This window comes from Stenella coeruleoalba, assembly GCF_951394435.1.
Source record: "Stenella coeruleoalba genome assembly, chromosome: 11".
Taxonomy (NCBI): Eukaryota; Metazoa; Chordata; class Mammalia; order Artiodactyla; family Delphinidae; genus Stenella; species Stenella coeruleoalba.
In genome coordinates this window covers 14,890,430-14,914,139 of record NC_137157.1, presented here as the reverse complement: position 1 = coordinate 14,914,139, position 23,710 = coordinate 14,890,430, and the positions used below count along the sequence as shown (strand labels likewise).

At 39.2% G+C, this 23,710-nt stretch overlaps 1 protein-coding gene across 2 annotated transcripts; it reads left to right on the top strand.

Moving 5' to 3' along the window:
• Positions 1-268: 268 nt before the first annotated feature.
• On the top strand, positions 269-23,710 carry PWP1 (PWP1 homolog, endonuclein). Of its 2 annotated transcripts, none has more exons than XM_079936295.1 (15): positions 269-512; positions 2,571-2,630; positions 2,761-2,950; positions 4,510-4,595; positions 4,696-4,792; positions 7,487-7,597; positions 8,385-8,515; positions 9,155-9,216; positions 15,212-15,308; positions 15,977-16,038; positions 17,269-17,380; positions 19,091-19,181; positions 19,274-19,395; positions 20,785-20,890; positions 21,715-23,710. In XM_079936295.1, the coding sequence occupies exons 1-15, from the start codon at positions 441-443 to the stop codon at positions 21,822-21,824; spliced, it is 1,509 nt and encodes a 502-aa protein (XP_079792421.1). In that variant the 5' UTR covers positions 269-440; the 3' UTR covers positions 21,825-23,710. The 2 variants fall into 2 exon arrangements, with proteins under 2 accessions (XP_079792421.1, XP_079792422.1); XM_079936296.1 differs by having other exon boundaries at positions 270-512; positions 2,571-2,629; positions 2,766-2,950; positions 21,715-23,707.

Sequence of the window (23,710 nt, the reverse complement as noted above, 5' to 3'; positions counted from 1 at the left end):
TTCATTTTGGAGAAAGCTTTAAAAATAAACCTAAAACCTCTACCATTTGTCAGCTTTTAGGCTATGGAGGCAAAATAAAGGTCGGTGGAAATTTGCCTCTGATCCCTACAGTTCCATTTTCACTTATTTAGTCATTGCTTCCACGAAGCCTGCACACACCGTCACAGGTGTCCCGTAGAGCCCATTCACATCATCCCACACAGCAGATTCCTCGCCCAGCTGCTTCAGCTTCCAGCCCTTTCTCCACCCCTTTCCCGTTTAGGCGCCTTCGATTGACGTCAGAAACGGGCGCCGACGCCACAGGAAGCAGCGCCCCGCGCCTCTGCCCTGCCGAGGCGCCTCCTGGAGCCCGTTGGGGAGCGTGTGGACCCCAGCGCGGCGTGGCTTCGAGACCCGTTGGGGCCAAGTCTTTAGCTTGAGGCGTCGCTGCGCCGAGGACGATGAACCGCAGCCGCCAGGTGACGTGCGTGGCCTGGGTCCGCTGCGGCGTGGCCAAAGAGACGCCAGACAAGGTGAGGCCTGGTCGCTCCGAGGTAGGGGTAGCGGCCTCTTTGCAGCACCCTGAGTCAGCCCCACCTGGGGACCTGGACCCGGAACGCGCGGCCCTGGCGCGGCTGGTGGGACTGACGGGGTGAGGCCCGCTGTGGCCTGTTTGTCGTGATTAGGGCTGCGGCTCCGAGGGTCTAGGACTCCTGGGCCTGGGATCGGGGGCCCCGCCTCCTCACGGTCCCTTCCCCCAAGCCCAGCCCCACCCCCAGTTCGCAAACACGTGGACCTCACGGGCTGGAAGGGGGCGGGGTGTTGCTCGGAAGGGGAGCTCCCCCAGAGCCTTGCTGACGACACCACGGCGTCTCCCACCACCCCAGTGCGTTTCCAGGCATAAGGGGAAGAGGGGGCACATATGTGAAACTCCACTTGCCACTCCTCCGCTCGGCGTTCAGAGGAATAAACTGGATGAAAGTTGTGATGTAGAAAAGCTGGTATGGAGACCACGGTGTCGTGAGGCTGGGAGTTGAATTAGGAATTTCTCGCAGTAGTCCAAGTGAGATGTTGATGTGGCAGTGGGGATGCGAGGTAAACGCGACACGTCATGAAGGGAAAGCCTACAGGAGTGAGAGACTGAGTCTGTAGCAGAGGAGAAGATTAGTTAAGTTATTCAACAGATACTTAGGAAGCGCTTTCTCTGTACTAGGCATTGTTCAGTGTCCTGGGATAGGCATGAACCAAACAGGAAAAGTCCCTGCCTTTGTGGAGTTGATACGTGCATATATGATACTCTGTCCGTGGGAATAAATGCTGTGAAACAAATAGGGACGGGGGAGTGTTTGTTTCAATGTTACTGAGCCAATTTCACCAGGGCACAGACTGTTTTGTTCACCAGTTTCTCCAGTGTTTGGCTCACAGTAGGCATTCAGTGCGGTATATGTAGAATAGGGACAGGAAACCATCTCAGATTAAAAATTATTGAAGGAGGTAAGAGTTGTTGTTTAAAAGGAACATACAGCCTTTCAAATACTTGAAGACAGTGATTTCCAAACATGTCTACACATTGGAACCACTTGTGGAGCTTAAAAAATACCAGCTCCCAAGTGTTGTGATTTAATTAGCCTGGAGTAGAGCCTGAGATTGTTAAAAGATTCCCCCATGTGATTCTAATGTGCAGACAAATTTGGAACCATTGCTTGAAGAGTTTATAGGAAGAAGAGACTGAATTTATTCTACAAAGTCCCAGAAAGGAAAACTCAAATCAATAAGAGAAATTAGAAAAATAAGTATCTTTTGATTAAACTTAAGAACCTTTAGTTTCTGGAGCTAACAGTAGAATGTCATCACCCAAGAGGATTTCCACATTATTAAAGGCCTTTTAGCACAAACTGCATGATTGTTTGATTCATCATCTATTATCTACCATGGGCAGAAAACACAGTTTCCAGGAGCTTACAGTTTAGCAGTGATACGGGCGTTTTTAAAAGGTACTGAAGCATTGATTAGGTGAGGGAATGCCAGTTTTTAAGTGAAGAGAATGACTTCAGTTTTGAACAGGATGTCCAAGTGGAGAGTCTTATAGGCAATTGGAAAAATGGAACTACAGTATACAGGGCTAGAGAAGGGAAAGTTTGGAGTAATCTGTTCAGAGATGGTGGTTTTAGTCTTGAGAATGAATGAGCTTTGCAAGGAAGTGACAGCGTAATGAGTGAATACTTGGCAGGGATACCAGGGGAAAGAGGACCAAGGCAAGAGTGGTTTGTTTAGGAATATCCACAGGAAAAATGGGGAGAAGCGGCCAAGGAGTTGGGGTAAGTGGAAGAAAATGAGATGGGGTTTCATAGAAGCCAGTTTATACAGGTCTGTCTTTTTTGAAAAAGACTGGAGGGGTAGACCGAACATGATTTTTTTTTAACAGTTTTAGGTGAGAAGGATCTTAATTTGTAAGGACCTGTGAAAACTCCATTTGACTTTTGATGTCTTTTGAAGCTATGTTTTATGTTAATTTGTAAACTTCTTTTAAATTCAAAGGCTTAAAATGATTTCCTTAAATATATCATAATGAAATGTTTGGTCTTTTATAGGTAGAGCTTAGTAAAGAAGAAGTGAAACGTCTCATTGCTGAAGCAAAGGAAAAATTACAGTAAGTTTTGGGATGTTGACGCCTGTAGTAAAGTCCAGATGAAATGTAAATCTTAAACGATGATGACAAGGCGGTCTTGTTATTGAACGGTGCCTTTTGGGTGATCTTTTTACTTTTTATTTTTTCATTGGCCTAGAGAAGAAGGTGGCAGTGATGAAGAGGAGACAGGCGATCCTTCAGAAGATGGCATGCAGAGTGCCCGTACCCAGGCCCGACCTCAGGAGCCCCTGGAGGATGGCGACCCAGAGGATGACAGGACGCTGGATGATGATGAGCTGGCCGAGTACGCCTTAGATAAATATGATGAGGAAGGTGACCCAGGTTAGAATTCACCCACTTCTGCTGGTTTTTAATCACAAACTCAGTGCGTTAGATCATGCTTCTAGCGTTCCACCAAAGCTTTACTCTGAGAATCTGTTGTCCTTTATGTCAGTCAAATAATCGGGCTCAAGGAAGACAGCATGTTTCCTAAACTGATTTAAAAAAATCAGTTCAGCCCTCTAAGATCTAAAAAACAGGGGGCTTCCCTGGTGGCGCAGTGGTTGAGAGTCCACCTGCTGATGCAGGGGACGTGCGTTCATGCCCCGGTCCGGGAGGATCCCACGTGCTGCGGAGCGGCTGGGCCCGTGAGCCATGGCTGCTGAGCCTGTGCGTCTGGAGCCTGTGCTCCGTGACGGGAGAGGCCACAGCAGTGAGAGGCCCGCGTACCGCAAAAAAAAAAAAAAAAAAGATTTAAAAAACAAAAAAATGTTAGTGTGGTATGTTTTATTGCAAGTAGTGGTTATGATAATCTGTAATTCATTTTTCTTTACCTGCAATGAGAGAGGAATTATTACCTCCATTTTACAGAAGAGAAAACAGGCTTCCAGAGATGAAATAACTTTGCCAGTATCATGCAGCTGGTGATTAATGGAGCTGAGGTTTGAACATTCTCTGACCCTAAAGCCTTCATGCTTTTCAGTGTACTTCACTAGATGCAGGGGATAGTTTTTTCCATTGGACTCTGGGTTATGGGCCCCTCTGGGTTGGCTTCCATCCTACTAGGACAGAGGCCATGGGAATACAGAGAAAGAAGAGCTAACCAGCCTGGAGAAAAGCCATTCAGACACTGCTCCCTGATGCTCTCTATACCCTGCAGAGTATTGACTCTGTCTTTCTCATCCAGTAGAAATTCCCCTCTCTGTTGCCTGTCAGATGTTTAAGACATATTAGCCTTGCCTCCTTAAAGTAGCTTCTCCTGAAAATTAAGAGTATCTTCCTTCTTCTGAGTTTCATGTTATTTGGGGTCTACTCTATGTCATCTTTGCAGACATGCCATAAAAGAATGCCGTAAGTTTGGTGAAAAGGGCATGTGGTATCCTCTCTTTCAGATTCATTAGGCAAGTTAGCATATCAGTGGTTATGAGACATCTTGCAATAAAGAAACCTATTTAACTTTATGAGACTCATTATTTTTCAATTTTATTTGACCAAGCAACCCTTAATTCATTGTGTTGATACCAGTGCTTTAGGGACTTATTTATTTCCAGGTCTGCGAGGCCACCTCTCTGTAGCACTTTTGAATAATGAGTACAAGGAGCAAACTAGAGGATCTGAGTAGAGTTCTAACATTTTCTAAAAGGGAGTTTCTTGGTTTGATTTGATTCTTTTAATGGAAGATTGTGTATTCCAAGACTATCAGATGTGCATTCCAGGGCCAAATATAAATGGCTTTTAAACGCCTATTTATTATTATCCATTATTTCCTTTCCCAATTGTGGATGATCCAGTGTTAGTTATGAAATAGATGGTTGGATCTAAGTCTAAAGATGGGATGCCTTAGGAAAAATGCTTTTGTCAAAATGACTGTTTTATTCATTTTGTTTTATGAATTCTTACAGATACTGAAACTCTTGGTGAATCTCTTTTGGGTCTTACAGTCTATGGGAGTAATGATCAAGATCCTTATGTTACTCTGAAAGATACGGTAAATATCTATATGGCTTTTCTAATTATGCTCCTTAAGTGTTTGAAAAACCTTCCCAAATATCTGATTCTAGTCAATGACTTTTTCTGTCTCCACTTAGGAGCAGTACGAACGTGAAGATTTCTTGATTAAGCCCAATGACAATCTCATAGTTTGTGGCAGAGCTGAACAGGACCAGTGCAATTTAGAGGTACATGGTAAGTGGGATACATCCCTTACTAAAAAGTTTTCTACTTAAGTGATACTAAAATAACCATCATAGTAACTATTATGGATTTCTAAGCACCAGATCCTTCTGTATTTCATTTAAGTTGGTTACCTAGTTAAATCAGACTTCCTGGTTATTGTGCCTGGGCATGTGTAGTCCAATGTGTTAGTTTGGTACTTGACTTTACTTATGGAAATAGGTCACCTGGAAGGTTCTAACTGGGTTTTTAAAATCTTTTGTTTAAACATTTTTGCCAGTTTTTAACTTTTTCCCCTCAATGGAGAAAACCTGGAAGTAAAACTATTTTAAAATGCAAGAAAAAATTATAATCTCATTAGCGTAGGGTAACTTTTTACCCTGGCTCTTTACTCCAGTTTGCTTTCTGGCTGTTTTTTCTTTATGTGGCAAAGATTACACTCAATATAATTTATCCTGCTTTTTTTCAGAGTCATTTCAAATAGATCCCCTTTTGCAAAACATTTTATTCTTTTCATAAAACTTCAGCATAGAGGCCCACATTTTTCTTCAGAGACCAAAACATTTTGGTCACCTTTCTCGGTGCAGAGAATGTTTGCACTAAAGCCAGAGATGAATACAGTTGAACCTTGAACAACACGGGGTTGAACTGCATAGATCCACTTATATGCAGACTTTTGTTAATAGTAAATACTACAGTACTACACGATGCGAGTTTGGTTGGGATACAGAGGGTGGACTATAAGTTATACAGGGATTTTCTCCTGTGCAGAGGGTCAGCATCCCTAACTTCTGCATTGTTCAAGGGTCAGCTGTACTTTGAATCTGAAGTAGGCAATGATTTGAATTTTTCTTTTTTATTGGAATTCTTAAATCAGATATTTCTTAATGTTGATATTTATTAATTCAACAAACATTAATGACTCTTTTCTTAAAATAGACCTTTAAGATATCTGGAATATTCTGCCTCCATATTTTCCCTTTTTCTTTTTTTTGCCCCTTCCTGTGTGCACACGTCCTCAGACACGTCCATTCGTGCCCAGATACTCTCCTTCCCCAACACTCTTCTGTTCATCTGTCTGAAAATTTTGAAGCTTTAAAGAGATTAATAGGCTAATGCCTTTTCTTATAGGAAACACAGTTTGAAAATTAAAACCCTTGGGTTTAATGTTTTACTCCATTTTTTAGCTTGAATTTCTTCAAGACTGCCCTCAGGAAGCCTATCAATCAGGCCATTTTTATTCCATGGCCCACTGTGATCTATTTATAAAGTCAAAAAGGCTTTAAATAGCAAATACGTCAATGTGAAGTTATTCTCCTAATTATCTTTGAACTAGTTACATATTTCAAGTGTAAACCATGATGATGGAATTTTTAAAACACCAATTCTAATTTCAAAAAATTGCAACTATTACGGTTTGTCATCGTTGATTTTTTTTTTTTTTTTTTTTTTTTTTTTTTTTTTGTGGTACGCGGGCCTCTCACTGTTGTGGCCTCTCCCGTTGCGGAGCACAGGCTCCAGATGCGCAGGCTCAGCGGCCATGGCTCACGGGCCCAGCCGCTCCGCGGCATGTGGGATCTTCCCGGATCGGGGCACGAACCCGTGTCCCCTGCATCGGCAGGCAGACTCTCAACCACTGCGCCACCAGGGAAGCCCGTCATCGTTGATTTTTATGCATTCTTATTTGAGAATTTACTGTAGTCATTCCTTTGAATCTCGTGAGCCTTAGACAGGAGCTGAGAAGTTGAAGTAAAGCAGTTGTATTCCTACGTTGTTCTAGGTTAGGTCATTAATGATATATTTTACTTGGATTTGGTGTGAATCTCCAGATTACCTAGTGTATCTCTGTTCGAGAATAATTTCAAAATTGCACTCTAAATCAAATCTGAATAATAATCTGACATGGTTAAAAGAAGAGTATTTTAAGGCATCATCATCATTTTTATTTAAAATGTAAGCTGAGTACATTGACCATAGTTGAGGTTCTTGCAGGGCCACAACCTAATCATTTTGAACACATTCTTATCATAACGTGATGTGATAGAGCATTACATGGAATCTGCTGATCCCAAGATCTGTCCCAGATGCAGTGGTCTGAAGAATTTTTTAAAAATCCTTAGCTTATCTTAACATTGCTTCTTTCTAGTAAAAAACATATTGGGGGAAATTTCTGACTACTTGGGCTCTATTTTTATCAGTGTTTCATTATATAATTTTTAAAAGGCTTCTTATTGATTTTAACAATAAATATTAAAGAAGCAATTTTTGACAGGCATTTAGACTTCTAAATATGAGTTATTTCTCTCCAGTGCTGATTTGTTCTTCTTTACTTATGACCAGATAGACCTTTAAAAGATAAAATAATAATGAAGTACTTCTTATGGAGACCTCGTTTGTTTTCTGTAATTGGTGAACCAGAAGGTAGGACCATTTTAGCCGGGGAGCATGCAGATGGAGTATTCAGGCAGATGTCAATTCTCTCTCAGTGTTCCTGTTCCCCTTTGGGGCACACCAGGTGCTGGGAATATATTTGACATGAAAAATTTTTGCCTAGCAATAAATACTTTGGAATGTCTTTAATGTCATAAAATATGTCTCACTTTAAGCAAGTGTCTCCCATAGGTTTAAAAGGGAGAATCTTTTCTTTTGAGCGGGATATGATTTCTTATTCTGATGTAATAAAGTCTCTTTTCCCAATCTTCTCAGTTTATAATCAAGAAGAAGATTCTTTTTATGTCCACCATGATATCCTGTTGTCTGCATACCCTTTGAGTGTGGAATGGCTGAATTTTGATCCTAGCCCAGATGATTCAACTGGTAATTAGAAAAGTTGAGATTGCTCAATGGTTCTACTCCTATGTGTTTTTCCTAGCCACATAAGTTACCTATTTTGTGTGAATGTTTTCATAATTATTGATGTTTTATGAAGTTAATGTTATTTTATGAAGTTATATAGTTCTCCAAGCACAATCACTTAATTGTTTTGGGTCTGTGTGTCTCCAGACTTTGGGCAGGCTAAGGAGGTTGCTGCTCCACTAGGCAGAAGGACAGGGCCTGGAAGCTTTGGGTCTGCAGAACTGTGTGAAGGTCTCCTACAAACCCAAACCTATAAACTGGCATGGTGTGTCTGATGTTACCAGCTAGAGTTTAGTGCATGACCCTTTTCAGAAAACATCAAGGTAAACCAAAATGAAGAAAGAATTGGGCTCTTGTGTTAGTCCCTTTGGCCATAGCTGCACAGTACTAGTTGCCCCTGCATACTTCTTAACAAGGATAAAAACTGTTAATAGTCATACCTTACATCTTGTTTGCAAAGCTTGTTCACATTCATGATATTCAAATTGTTATTCAAATTGTTATTCAAATTGTGGTCTGAGGACGGCAGCACAGCATTGCCATCACTTAGGAGCCAGTTAGAAATGCAGTTTTGGGGCCCCACCCAAGACCTGAAACTGAATCTGCATTTTAACAACATTCAGGTGGTGTACACACATACGAAAGTTTGAGAGAAACTGCTCTAAGCCATGACTCAGTTAATCTGAAGTGTAATGTATTTCATTAGGTGTTGTATTTTAAATCATAAGTATATCATCTCCTCCTGTAGGAAATTACATTGCTGTGGGAAACATGACCCCCGTTATTGAAGTGTGGGACCTTGATATAGTGGACTCTTTGGAGCCAGTCTTTACACTTGGAAGTAAGCTATCAAAAAAGAAGAAAAAGAAAGGAAAGAAGGTAAACAAGCTAATAGATATTTAAACTCTGATGACAAACAGAGAGGTTTGTGGGGCTGGGGACAGGGGATGGGAACATGCACTTTTTCAGTTAGACACTTTTGGTGAAATAGGACAGGTAATTATGAAGTTACTCTAGTTTCTAGTTTTGAAAAGCCCATCCAAAGAAAAATTGACTTCTGATTATATAAAACCTCCACTGGCACGTTATCCATCCTTACACAAAACAAATTACTCTTAAGGTTATGATCTTCCTTCATAGAGAGTAGCTGTTCACACTAAAATGCTATTTTTGAACTTTTAAAATATTTCTATTTAGCCTTGAGTATGTTGAATTCTAAATATCCATGTATTCCTGTAGCTTTGAAAACTGTCAGGTTTTTGGTGGCGGAGAGATGGGTGGGGTGAGGATTGACTTGTAGAATTATAGCACCTAGGTTAAGAACTACTATAGTTTCTTCCCTGTAAAGAACATTTATCACGTCTCTCAAGTAAGAGGAGGAAAAGGTGTTTCTTTCCCTAGATATTTGGGCAAGTTTACTTAAAATCAAAATAAGGTTTAAAGAATCTTTCAAATTAATATACCAATTTTATTTGGGGGTGCACTTTAATACCAAAAGTAATTAAACAATTATTACAGAATTCCTCAGCAGATGGGCATACCGATGCTGTCCTTGACCTTTCTTGGAATAAGCTGATCAGGTAAAAAATACCATTTGCAGGACTGTTAAAGACGGTAACCAGCGTGATTCTACCTCCTGTCTACACTTATCTCTCTACATTATGAGTTTCACATCTTTGTGTCCATGTTTTATTTTCTTTTCCTGCAGTACAAGCTACTGGAAGGCAGGAGCTCTGCTGTCTGTATCCTTGCACCCCCCAGCATCACCTGCCAGCTCTTCACTTAGTAGATGCTCATTACATATTTGGGGACCAAGTGCCCTCCTCTCCAACACCACTGGGAAAAAGCAGTATGTACTGCAGTGCCAGTGGTGCAGTAGAATTGTTTCTTCAGGGAAGACGTTTTTCTCACTTCATTTAGTTTTCACATCTCATCCACGTGTTCTTTATATATATATATATATTTTTTTTTTTTTAACTGGTAAAATATATGTAACATTACCATTTTAACCACGTTTAGGTATACAGTTCATTGGACATTTTTGCACATTGTGTGCAAAACGATCCACCATTCAACTCCAGAACCTTTTCATCTTCCAGAACTGAAACTATATGCCCATTAAACAGTAACTCCCCATTTCCTGCTCCCCCCAGGCCCTAGTAACTGCCGTTCTACTTTCTGTCTCTATGAGTTGACTCCTCCAGGTACCTCTTTTTTTTTTTTAACATCTTTATTGGAGTATAATTGCTTTACAGTGGTGTGTTAGTTTCTGCCTTATAACAAAGTGAATCAGCTATACATGTACATACGTCCCCATATCTCCTCCCTCTTGCGTCTCCCTGTTATAAGTGGAATCATACAGTATTTGTCCTCTTGTGACTGGCTTACTTCACTTAGCAAAAGTTGTAGCATGTGGCAGTATTTCCTTCCTTTTTAAGGCTGAATAATATTCCATTGTACGTATATGCCATATTTTGTTTATCCATCTGTTGATGGACACCTGGGTTGCTTCCACCTCTTGGCTTTTGTGAATAATGCTGCTGTTATTGACACAGATATAAATAATGTGGGTTTATGTGTATCTGTTAGAGTCTCTGCTTTCAGTTCTTTTGAATATATAGCCAAAAATGGAATTGCTGGATCTAATGGTAGTTCTATGTTTACCTTTCTGAGGAACCACCATACTGTTTTCTACAGCAATTGCACCATTTACCTCCCCTCCAGCAGTGCACAAGGGTTCCAGTTTTTCCACATCCTCTCCATCACTTGATACCTTCTGTTTTTGTTATTGTTGTTTTCATAATAGCCATCCAAACAGGTGTGATGCAGTATCTCATTGCAGTTTTTTATATAAATTTATTTATTTATTTTTATTTATTTATTAGTTTTGGCTGTGTTGGGTCTTCGTTGCTGTGCGTGGGCTTTCTCTAGTTGCCGCAAGCAGGGGCTACTCTTCGTTGTGGTGCGCAGGCTTCTCACTGCGGTGGCTTCTCTTGTTGCAGAGCATGGGCCCTAGAGTGTGCGGGCTTCAGTAGATGTGGCGCGTGGGCTCAGTAGTTGTGGCTTGTGGGCTCTAGAGTGCAGGCTCAGGAGTTGTGGCGCACGGGCTTAGTTGCTCTGCGGCATGTGGGATCTTCCCGGACTAGGGCTTGAATCCGTGTCCCCTGCATTGGCAGGCGGATTGTTAACCACTGCGCCACCAGGGAAGCCCTCATTGCAGTTTTGATTTGCATTTCTGTAATGATTAGTGCTGTTGATCGTCTTTTCAAGTACTTATTGGCCATTTTTATATATTCTTTGGAGAAATGTCTATCCAAGTCTTTTTGTCCATTTTTCAATTGGTTGTTTGGTTTTTTGTTTTTGAGTTGTGTGAGTTCTTTATATATTCTGAATGTTAATCTCTTATGAGATTTATGATTTGCCAATATTTTCCCCCATTCGATTGGTTGCCTTTAACTCTATTGAAGTGTCCTTTGATGCACAGAAGTTTTTCATTTTGATGTAGTACAGTTCATTTTTACTTTTGTTGCCTGTGCTTTTAGTATTATAGCCAAGAAATCATTGCCAAATCCATTGTCATGAAGATTTTCCCCTAAAAGTTTTATAGTTTTAGCTCTTAAGTCTTTGATCCATTTTGAGTTAATTTTTCTATACTGTGTAAGGTAAGGGTTCACCTTAATTCTTTTGCATGTCATCCACATATTTTTCATACTTATCCTTAAACAACAATTATGCAAAGGGGCCATTTTCCTAATAGTGTAGTTGGTTTGAGGGGCTGCTAAGGCAAGGGAGGTAAGCATTAGGTTGAGTACAGCTTACTTAAGGGAGGTAAGAACAAACTGGATTACCCAGGGCACTTTTTTTTTTAAAGCATTTCTATTACACTGGACACTTTATAATTATGAGCATTCTAAGGAAGATCCCAGAGTGCTGGCTTAACTGAAGGATATCCTATCTTGTTTGTGTTCAGACCTCTTCAGAGTTACGACTATTTGGGGAAATGGACCTGAGAAAGTTGTTTAGGTTAGTATTTCCCAAACATAGCTGCAAATCAGAAACTTCTGGGTAACCCTTTAAGGTACAAGTTCCCAGTCTCTAATCCCCCAAGATTGAGTCAGTTGTTCTGGAGCAGGGGCCCAAGAATCTGTTGGTGTTTTTGTTTTTATTTTCAAAGCTTCCCCAGATGAACCTCTTGCTGCCGGGCTACAGGCAGTTGTTTGGGTTTTGCTTGAATTGGCCCTGATCCTGATGAATGGGAGGATAAATAAGAGATCTAATAATGAGTGTACCATGCTTTTAGAAACCCAATTTTATATATAAATTCTTATATAGCAACTGTTACTTTGAGCAACTGAAAGTTCTTTCTAATGGAACAACCTCTCGTCAGTATTCCAACTGACTCATCAATTCCTTTCCCCAGCCACAATTCCCTAGTTCCATTTAGACCCTTATCAGCACCTGTACTCCCTTCCATCCCCATCTGCACTCACATCTCTTTGACTTCAGTGCCACAGATTTCTTTGCTCCTTCACTCTCCTTTCTCTATCTTATTTTAGATCTTCGTTCTCCTTTCCCCTTTCTTTACTGAAAAGGTGCAGTATGCTTTAAAATATGTCCCATACTCCAGTGCACAGAGTTTAGGATTACGGTGAGGAATAACATGTTGACCTTGTTACTGGTGGGGCCCTTGGTTTCTAGTAAAATCCTCCCAGGAAAAAAAAAAATGCATGTTCTCTGCTAATTCATACTCTTGTTGGAGTGCTCTTCTAGCGGTTGTAGTGTTCAGAAGTTTTGTTTTTGTTTTTTTCGCCTCATACAATAAGAACTTTAATGTGGGAGGAATCTCAGATATTTTTGGAATGACTGGGATGAAAAATGTACTGTGGAATTTTAACTTTTTGCTGTTGGGAGACATAGAATATAAATAAACTAGTTACTGGGAATTTAAATTAATATTTAATTTATAAAATGCTAAGGACTTAAAACATTGTGACCTGTATGTGGGACTTAATGGTAGAAAAAAGCTAGCATGACCTGAATATACATGATCCTCCTAAGAGACCTTGCATATATCACTGAAATGTGAGTTACAAAACTGAAAGTAGTTTGTATAATGGAAGTAATTTATTGAGGAAATAATATCTGAAAATGAGTCCATCAGCATTTTATTTCAGCAGTATATTGGTTTTCTGAACAAAAACATTACTGTCACTAATGGCCTAATTTTGTATTGAGCCATGTTAAAGTTCGATGTTGAAGAATGAGCTTTCAATTTCAGGAGTATCTGTATTTTTAGGAGGCAGCTAACATTTATCAAGGGCCTGCTATGTCCCAGTTACTCAGCCAGGTTCTTGCATAGCAGCTCTTTGAGGTTGGTTGTTTCATTCTCGTTGGCAGGCAAGTGGCAGCACCAAGACTCCATTTCAGGTTTTCTGGGCCCTAAAGCCTGTGTTCCTCTGTAGAACTACATTATTAGCGCTTGATCCCTAAGAGGTAGACATATTGGGTTTTTTCTGTTAATAGCATTTAATGCTCTTTTTTAAGGAAGAAAAAAAAACAGTTGAGATGTAATTCATAATATATGACCTAAGGGCTTTCCTGGTGGCACAGTGGTTGAGAGTCCGCCTGCCGATGCAGGGGACACGGGTTCGTACCCCGGTCCGGGAAGATCCCACATGCTGTGGAGGGGCTGGACCTGTGAGCCATGGCCGCTGAGCCTGCGCGTCCGGAGCCTGTGCTCCGCAGCGGGAGAGGCCACAACAGTGAGAGGCCCGCGTACCGCAAAAAACAAACAAACAAACATAATATATGACCTAGCAAGTACACGTCATAAAATCCACTCTTTTAAAGTATATAATTCAGTAGTTTTCAGTATATTCACAAAGTTATGCAGCCGTCACCACTGTCTAATTCCATAACATTTTCATCAGTCCAAAAACCATGCCATACCCATTAGCAGTCACTCCTCGTTCTCCTGTCCCTCCAGCCCCTGGTAGCTACTCATATGCTTTCTGTCTCTGTGGATTTGCCTATTCTGGACATTTCCTAGAAATGGAATCATATAATACGTGGCCATATGTATCTGGCTTCTGTCACTTGCATAATGTTTTCAAGGTCCATCCATGTTGCAGCATCTATCAGTACCTCATTTTCTATTGCTGAATAATATTCTCTTGTATTGGATATACCACATTTTGTGTATCCATTCACCAGTTAATGGACATTTAGTTTGTTTTTGCCTATTATGAATAATGCTGCTGTGAACATTCATGAACAAGTTTTTGCATGGACATATGTTTTCATTTTCTTGGATACATACCTAAGAGTTTAATTGCTAGGTCATGTGGTAGTGTCTCTACCATTTACATTCCCACCAGCAATGTAGGGGGGTTCCAGTTTCTCTACATCTTGCTAGCGCTTGTCTATCTTTTTCATTATAGAGATCCTGTATGAAGTGGTCTCCCATTTTTTTGATTTTCATTTCCCTAATGACTAATGGTGTTGAGCATCTTTTCACGTGCTCATTGGCCATTTGTATATCTTCTTTGGAGAAATGTCTGTTCAGATCCTTTGCCCATCTTCTGATTGGGTTTGTCTGTTTATTTTTTGGTTGAGAGTTCTTTATGTATTCTAGATACAAGCACTTTATCACATATATGATTTACAAATATTTTCTCCAGTGGGTTGTTTTCTCACTTTCTTGGTAGTCTTATTTGCATCACAAAAGTTTTTCATGCTGATGATATCCAGTTTCTTTTTTTTGTTTTTGCTTTTGGTGTCATATCTAAGACCATTGCCTAACCCATTGTCATGAAGATTTATACCTGGGGTATTTTGGGTTTTTTTTTTTTTTTTTGAGTGCTTTAGAGTTTTAGCTGTTATGTTTAGTAGACCTGTGACCTATTTTGAATCCCTTTTTGTGTATAGTGTGAGGTGGGGCTCTATCTTCATTTTTTTGCTGTAGAATATCCAGTTGACCCTGAGTCATTTGTTGAAGATACTGTTTTTTTCCCCATTGAACTAAGCATAAATACTCTTGGCACCCTTGTCAAAAACCAGTGAACATAAGAACATAAATTTGAGGGTTTAATTCTGGACTTTTCTATTCTGTATGTCTGTCCTATGCCAGTACCACATTGTTACGATTACTGTTGTTTTTCAGTCAGTTTTGAAATCAGGAACTGTGAACTTTTCAACTTGCTGTCCTTTTTTCAAGATTATTTTGACTAGTCTGGGTCCCTTGCATTTCCATATCAATTTTTAAAACCAGCATTCAGTTTTCTGCAAAAGGGTCAGCTGGGATTGTGGTTGAATCTATAAATCAGTCTGTAGTTGGCAATATTTCTGTCTTAATGTTAAGCCTTCCAGTCCGTGAGCATGAAATGACCTTCCATTAATTTAGATACTCTTTAATTTCCTTCAACAATCTTTGTTTTCAGTATATTAAAAATCTTACTTTTCTTTTGTTAAATTTATTCCTAAGTATTTTATTCTTTTTGATGGTATTGTAAATGGAATTCTTACATGTAATCCTCTTGATTTTTAAAAGATTACCTGATTTGTTTCCTTTCTCAGAAATGTGCTGGCCAGTGCATCAGCTGATAACACTGTTATTCTGTGGGATATGTCCTTGGGGAAACCAGCAGCCAGCCTTGCCGTACATACAGACAAGGTATGGTGATTTAATGGATAAAAGGGATTCTAAAAAATCTGAGACATATGTTGACTACAAATAATCCCAAACACTTATATATGGCTTTTTGTGAATTACAAAGTGCTTTGACATGCTATCTCACTGGATCCTTCACAGAGCCCTTTGTGATAGTTATAATTACCCACCTGAGAGATGCAAAAATGGGTGCAGAAAGGTGAAGTGACTAGGAACATTAGTGCTTTGCAGCATTTTTACAGAGGCTCCTAAAAAGGGATGAAGGGGTATCAGTCACCAAATGGGGTTAAAGAATCTAACAGATGTTACTACAGAACCCAGGGATCTAATGTGCTAATGTACATTGTGAAACTTCTGGAACGTGTGGAGTTGCCCAGTAAGTTTGACAGCTCCCATTTTTTCTTCTGATTATAGTTTAGCATGAGGGACATAGGTATACTGCCAAGCACAGTTTGGGTAGTGCTGCATTGTGTCTCTTAAGTGTCAGCCTTTATCCAGAAGTATGTTTTGTCCTTTTGATTATGCAGTACATTTACATTTCTTTAGATAGTACTACATTTCAAAGGGAAAAACCTGTAGAAACACTGCCAGATTGAGTCTCACCAAGTTTAAGGCAGTTTCACCAAACCAAAACAAACATTGATCTATTCATTTATGTTTCTTCTTTTCAGGTCCAGACTCTCCAGTTTCATCCATTTGAAGCACAGACTCTGATTTCTGGATCATATGATAAGTAAGAAAGCGTTTCAGGAATTATTGCTGTCGTTTTTATCCTCTTGAACTAATTCAGAAAGTGTCACTTGATGCTCAGGTAGAATTTATTACTGAGGCTTCTGTGTGTTTAAATTTGTAGGACTACTTATTTGTCCTTTCAACTTGATCCTTTCAATCTGCAAGGGAATATGGTTCTGTTATAATGTAGTTCCTAACTAGCAACTACTTTGATTTTTTTAGCAGGTGTATGAGTTAGACATTGCTGTGAAATAAGCCATCCCAAAATTCAGTGACTTAAAGCAGTGAACATTTATTTCTTATCACCTGCAGGGTTGAGCTAATCAAGGCTAGATTCAACTGGTAGCTCTGCTAATCTTGGCTTGTTCAGGCTGGGTCTGGAGACCTGGCTCTCCTTCCTCGTGTTTCACATCTTCCTGGGACCAGCGGGCTGGCCCACACGTGTTGCCATAGCAAGGTCAGGAGTACAAGCAGAGACACCAAGGCCTCTTAAGACCTGGGCTCAGACCTAATATACGTCTGTCTTACCCTTGGCCAAAATAGACATCACATGGAGTGGGAAATGAACTCTGCCTTTAGGGGAGGAACTGTCAGATCACTGACAGAAGGCATGGATGTAGGGAGAAGTGAAGAATTGAGACCACTATGGTCAACCACAGGGGGGTTTCCAGTCATATGTGTGCTTTTTACAGATTGGGTGAGAAGGTAGGAGAGGTAGCTAGTAAAAACAGAAACCAACTTGCAGTCTTTATTTTGATTCCTTACCCTTTTGAAGAGTCCTATATTTACATTTTTTAGTTGGGATTCATGCAAAAATTGCAAAAGTCTATTTATCAGTTCCCCCAACACAGTAGCCTGCTTGTAAAGAGTAAATGTGGCTGAGATGTGAGTTATCTGGCTCTGAGCACTGCTGGGGAAGGGGAAATTAGAAATTGTCCCATTCTTTTGGAAATAGAGAGGATTCATCTTGGAAGTAGAGGATTCAGTCTGGGGGAGGTCAAGGCCACTGTGACATCCAGAGCTACCAGTGTCTTCAAGTGACAGGACCAGAGTCCACCAATTAGTAAAAATCAACTCTTCTACTTTTAGATGAGTTGATTTTTCTACTTAAAATAGGCTTTAAATAATTGGATCTTGATTTCATGGTGTTGTTTTATTACCATTTCATTAAAAATAAAACATACAGGAAAATTGAACCCTTAAAACCCTAACTTTGCCTGAACACATCCAGGTCGGTGGCTTTGTATGACTGCCGAAGTCCAGAGGAAAGCCATCGAATGTGGCGATTCAGTGGGCAGATCGAGAGAGTGACTTGGAATCACTTTTCACCTTGTCATTTTTTGGTAAGAGTGTGCATATCACTGTTCGTTTATCAGGTTATTAATGACTTTTTTTCTTTACTTGCATTGTAGAGAGAATCTCTGAAAAGCTTTTTCTGTATTAACAGTGTGAAGTATTTGGGTTTGGGTTTTCTTTAAAAACAAAAATATATTTTTAATAAGAGAACAGTGGATTTGCCACAAAAAGACAGTAAACATGTAAATGATTTTGCTAATTTCCAATCATTCCAAAGTGTCACATTTTATTAGTTGTAATTAGTTGATCATTTTAAAATTACTTTGAAATACTAAGCATGACTAATATCCTTTTTATGTTTTTTAATGGTTAAAGCAGTCCAAAAAAAATTCCTTTATTTATATATTAGTACTTAAATGGAGCTCCAGTGATGCAAATGCTAGCCTATTTAACTAATATAGCACTTAATATACCACCATCTCCCAGATAGAAAGTTTACGATCATTTTGTAAATACCCTTAATATCTGAAGGATAACAGTTTTCCATGTAGGATCCAAAGATGCCACTGACATTTCAATCCGTGGAAAAATAAAATCCCAGCTTTTATCCAGAAGGGAAGATTAATTAGAGAAATTGTGATACATACATATATTGCCTAATTTTCCTAAAGCAAATACGTAGTGCTTTGTAAATGAGGAAAGGAATTCTTTAAAAAACAGCTTTCTTAAAATATGTGAACAATTTTAATAAGTTTCCTGCACTTGTGGGAACATTTAGTCTCCTCTGTGTGGAGTTGCATGCAGTTCCCAGCTGAGCTCCCTTAAGCCAGATTTCATCTTACAGTTACCAGGAGTGAAGTCCCCATTATATCTGAATGTTGTACTGTACTTTGGCTCTCAGCAGGCAGGCACACATATTTCCTGAGGTTATTTGCTAACAAATGGTTATCAGTACTAAATTCACAAATATTTAGGGAAATGGAAAGTAATCAAAATGGCTTACCTCTTTCCCTCCAGTCTCAAAGGATGGATCTCCCTCTTCTGTTTTTATGCCCATCTGCAGCTCCACCTTCAAGACTGCATCAGTTGTCCTTTTTCCCCCTCCCTTTTTCCTGTCCTGGCTATTGCCCTTGGCCTGTATATAGGCTCAAGTTTCTGTCTCCTGTCCTTGACTAGGTCTCTTAATTCCTTCAAAATTTTCTCTTCCTTTCTTCAAAGTGGAACTGTAATCTGCCTTTCAGTCCTGATCTGATTAAATCTCTGCCAAAATATTGACAGCATTGTCACTCCTTTCTTCAGAACCCCTCTTTCCTTGGCTTCTTTAACACTGTCATTCCCTCCTCCCTCTTTGATTCTTACTTCTGTGAGCTCCTCCTCAGCCTCTACCGTAAGTGGCTGTGCTCTCCAGGTCTCTGTCCTCAACACAGTGCTCTTAATTATACACTCCCGGGGTGTATCCCCTCTGTTCTCAATGGATGTAACTTCTGCCTCTGTGCTTCCATATCTCTGCAGTCTGTATCACTACCACAGCTTCATACTCATATCCAACTGCCTAATAGACATGTCAGCTAAACTAGTCCTTGTAAGAACCAACTCGACTTATCCACAAGTAAATTCTTTATGTCCATGTTAATTTGTAATAAGCTCTTCCGGTAAGTCAGGTACATAGCTGATTTTCACAATGATTTATACTGTTTACCCATTGCTAAATTTTATTGTCATGTAATATTACCTTGCCCATCTTTTACTCTTTCCAGGCCAGTACAGATGACGGCTTTGTATATAATTTGGATGCACGTTCAGATAAGCCAATTTTTACACTTAATGCACACAATGATGAAATTTCTGGTGAGCAAGAATACTGTTTCTTTTGTCTCTATTAACCTATGATGAAGTAAATTTATTTCAAAGTGAGAGTCTCTGAACTTATCTTCCTCTAGGTCTTGATCTAAGTAGTCAAATCAAGGGCTGTCTTGTGACTGCATCAGCGGACAAGTATGTGAAGATCTGGGACATATTAGGAGATAGGCCAAGCCTAGTTCACTCTAGGGACATGAAAATGGTAAGAATATCCCTGGGCATCTTGGTTTTTTGTTTCTGATCTGTCGTGTCGTTTGTCTTTCTCTAGGAATCATTGCACTAAAGAATATGGATTTGTTGGGAGGTTAATTTGGGGCTTAGTCAAATTTGTGCAAGTTTTATAACTTAGGACAGTTTGGGGAGAAATCAATGACTAGCTGGTTCCTTTTCCAACTCACATGATTAACAGTTGCTGGGAAAAACAAGGATGATGAGGGGGTGGTTTTCAAGGACACAAGTGGAATGGCCACATTTTTGTTTTTAACTTTTTATTTTATATTGGAGTACAGTTGATTAACAATGTTAGTTTCAAGTATACAGTAAAGTGATTCAGTTATACATACACATGTATCTGTTCTTTTTCAAATTCTTTTCCCATTTAGGTTGTTACATAATACTGAGCAGAGTTCCCTGTGCTATACAGTAGGTTCTTGTTGGTTATCCATATTAAATATAGCACTGTGTACATGTCAACCCAAATTCCCTAACTGTCCCTCTCCCCCTTTCCCCCCAGGTAACCGTAAGTTCCACAATTTTTTAACCTTAAAATCAGGACCATCCCAGGAACTCTTAAACCTTTATAGGGCACCATAGTGGTTGAGGTCAGTTTATCACCTACTTCTTTGTACAACTAGTTCTTACTACACTGATTACTACATAGTAGCAAGAGTTTTAGAAGTAACTGGAATTCAATAATTCATTCATCAAATATTTATTGAGCATATACTGTATGCCAGGCACTAATTATAAAATTTAAATTGCAGACATAGAACACTGCACACAGCTGTTTAAAATTGTATATATGTATATATATATAAATATAAATATTTGTGGAAAGGCAGGTTACAGAGCAGTTTTTATAGCATCATTCCATGCATATATTTAAATACTTAAGTCTTTGAATGCTTATATTTAAATCTAGAAGACCCTGTCCCAAAACACGAACAGCTGGTTATCTCAGAGTGATTTTTATACTTTTTTGTATTTTCTATGATGCAAATGTTGTAATAGAGTTAAAAATTTTAAATGATTGAATAATGACATCTGGTATCAGCATCATTATGGGAATATTTAGCAGATTAGATTAATTAGGAGGTCCCTATTAGAATGACAATGGAGATGAGAGACCTGAGTGGTCAGAGCATACACCTGTCCTCCCGGAATGTCCATCATGCTGAACTTGTCCAGCTTTGTATTGTAGAGATAGCCCTTCCAACTTGACTGAACTACCTTTGCAAGAGCCTTGAAAGAGATTCTGGTGAGTTGGTTTTGAGTAACCATTCCAATCATAGGTTCTTGTAGACAGGAGTAGGGATCAAGATTAGAGCTTTCTGGAAAGACTGAAATCACTGACTTTGTATTCTCTTCTCAGGGAGTTCTCTTCTGTTCTTCCTGTTGCCCTGATTTACCATTTATTTATGCTTTTGGAGGTCAGAAAGAAGGGCTTCGGGTCTGGGATATAAGCACAATCTCTTCAGGTAAGAATCTTAATTTCCTGCTTTTTCTGGAGTTCTATAAGAGCTAAAGTAGTAGAATCTGTGGCTTGAATACATTAAGGAGATAACAAAGATGGATCCAGTGTTCATCCTCTAGTACAGTCTGTTTAGGAAACAGATAAGATCAAATTGTAATTTGGAAATGTTCATGTTCACAAATAAATGTCTTCACACTTTAAATGTAGATAATTTTTAAATATCTTTATGACAAAATTTGAATTTTAAAAACAAAAGACTTTATTGGAAAGCTGGAAGGATATATAGTGTGGTCTCAAAGAATGGCCCTCCTCTTCCCAGTGTGAATAAGTCTGCCTTTTTTCAACTACTTCCTAGAAAATCCAGCTTTCCTGAAGGGGCCACTCTGTTCCCTTCTATTACTTACTGATTCTTCCCTCCACTGGGGTCCTAAATCCACAAAGTTCTATTCTGATCATGATACAGAGAAAGATGAAGGTAGGAAACAATCAGAAGTACAATAAGGGAAGGACAGCGTCACTGTTATAAGGGCTTGGACATCTGTTATCAAGGTGGATTTGATAAATCCAGGACAAGGCAAAGAAAGTATTAAAAAAAGGAGGACCAATTTAAAACATAGTTAAAACTTCAGAACATTATCTTGGACTTTTGAGCTGGTTACTTACCCATTTATAAAGTGCTAAATATATATTTTTCAAAACAAAATCACCACCACAGGGTAGATAGAGAACCTCATTGCTCATGTCTACATTTTAGTCTCTTTTTATATTATAGGGTAGGGTCTTAGTTTTCTGATCTGGTAGCTTCTTAACCATTTATTTATGTTTTAGTAAATGAAGCATTTGGAAGACGAGAGAGGCTTGTTCTCAGCAATACAAGAAATTCATCTGTTAGTGGCCCTTTTGGGAGCAGGAGCTCAGCAACACCAATGGAGTCTTAATGAAGAGCATACAGTTTCCTGTTTTATTTACCCTAACTAACTCAGTTTTTTAAGGCTGGCCTAAAGCTGTTCCCTGCTGCAGCCATCAAAATGACTGAAACAAAATTGCCTGACATTCCTCTCTGCAGCTGTGGTGGCAGCACAAACAGGGCTGGTCTTCGTACTAACCTTTCAAGCATGTGGTATATAGGGCTCCACTTGCATTTCTTGAAAGGGATAATAAAAAAGGTTTTTTAAAAATAATTCCTTAAGTTTGCCATCTGTCACAGGTAGTCTAGGTTTGTAAAATAAGTAGTACTTCATAGAACTTTAAAGGAGGAAAATCCTCTAATATCTTAAAAGATGGGTAAACCCAGGCCTGGAAAAGTGGTAATTAGGCCAAGATTGCACAGTAGACTATGAGCACAGGCAGGTCCCTCTGGGACTACACTTTCCTGACCAGCTGTTCTCCAATTAGTGCTCATGACTTAGAAATGTTCTTAGTGCTACTCTCTTAAAAGTGGCATATGCCTTTTTTTGTCCATAGCATAGTATTCAGTGTTACCAAACAAAAGAGGCATTACATAATGATAGTCCAACAAGAGGATATAACATTTGTAAATAAATATTCAGGTACCCTTATGTTGGGTGAATAAATAAAGCAAATGGTAAAAGAGCTAAAAGGAGAAGTAGCAATACAATTACTAGTAGGAGACTTTAGTACCCTACTTTCACCAATGGGTAGCTCATTCAGACAGAAAATAAGGAAACATCAGCCTTAAACGACACACTAGACCAGATGGACTCAGACATATATAGAATATTCCACCCAAAGCAAGAGAATACACATTCTTCTCAAGCACACATGGAATATTCTCCAGGACAGATGTTACACCACAAATATGAGTCTCAATAAATTTAAGAAGACTAAAATCATATAAAGCATCTTTTCTAACTAGTTATGAAACTAGACATAAGTTACAAGAAGAAAATTGGAAAATTTCACAAATATGTGAGGATTAAACAACATCCTATTGAACAACTAATGTGTCAAAGAAATCAAAAGAACAATGAAAATGGAAATACAACATACCATAATTTATGGGATGCAGCAAGGGTAGTTCTAAGAGGAAAGTTCTTAGCAATGCCTACCATCAAGAAACAAAGATTTCAAACAAATGACCTCACTTTACACCTCAAGGAACTAGAAAAAGAAGAACAAAGCCCGAAGTTAGTAGACAGAAGGAAAAAGATCATGGAAATAAATGGAATAGAGGCTAAAAAGACAATAGAAAAGATGAAACCAAGAGCTACTTTTCAAAAAGATAAAACTGACAAACCTTTTGCTTGACTCAGTAAGGGGAAAAAAAAGAGATGAGGACTTAAAATCAGAACTGAAAGGGGAAATGTTATACCTCAATACCCCAGAAATACAAAGGATCATAAGAGACTACTATGAGCGCCGTACATTAATAAATTGGACAACTACCAAGACTGAATCACGAAGAAATAGAAAATCTGAACACACCAATTACTAGTAAGAATGTTGAGTCAGTAACCAAAACCCTTCCAGTAAAGTCCAGGACCAGATGTCTTCAATGGTGAATTATACCAAAGTTAATACCAATCCTCAAACTCTTCCAAAAAATATAAGTGGAGGGAATACTTCCAAACTCATTTTAGAAGGCCAGCATTACCCTGATACCAGACAAGGATGCCCCAAGAAAAGAAAATTAAAGGCCAATATCCCTGATAAAAATAGATGTGAAAATCCACAAAATATCAATATTAGCAAACTGGATTCAACAATACATTAAAAGGATCATACACCATGACTGAGTCAGATTTACCCCCAAGGATGTAAGAATGGTTCAACATCTGCAAATCAATTAATATGATACACCACA

Bases quoted from the DNA above. Each gene is read 5' to 3' on its own strand.
- PWP1 (XM_079936295.1), top strand. From the start codon at position 441: ATGAACCGCAGCCGCCAGGTGACGTGCGTGGCCTGGGTCCGCTGCGGC. The intron at 4,596-4,695 runs GTAAATATCTAT...GTCTCCACTTAG, and splicing joins ATGTTACTCTGAAAGATACG to GAGCAGTACGAACGTGAAGA. The intron at 19,396-20,784 runs GTAAGAATATCC...TTCTCTTCTCAG, and splicing joins ACTCTAGGGACATGAAAATG to GGAGTTCTCTTCTGTTCTTC.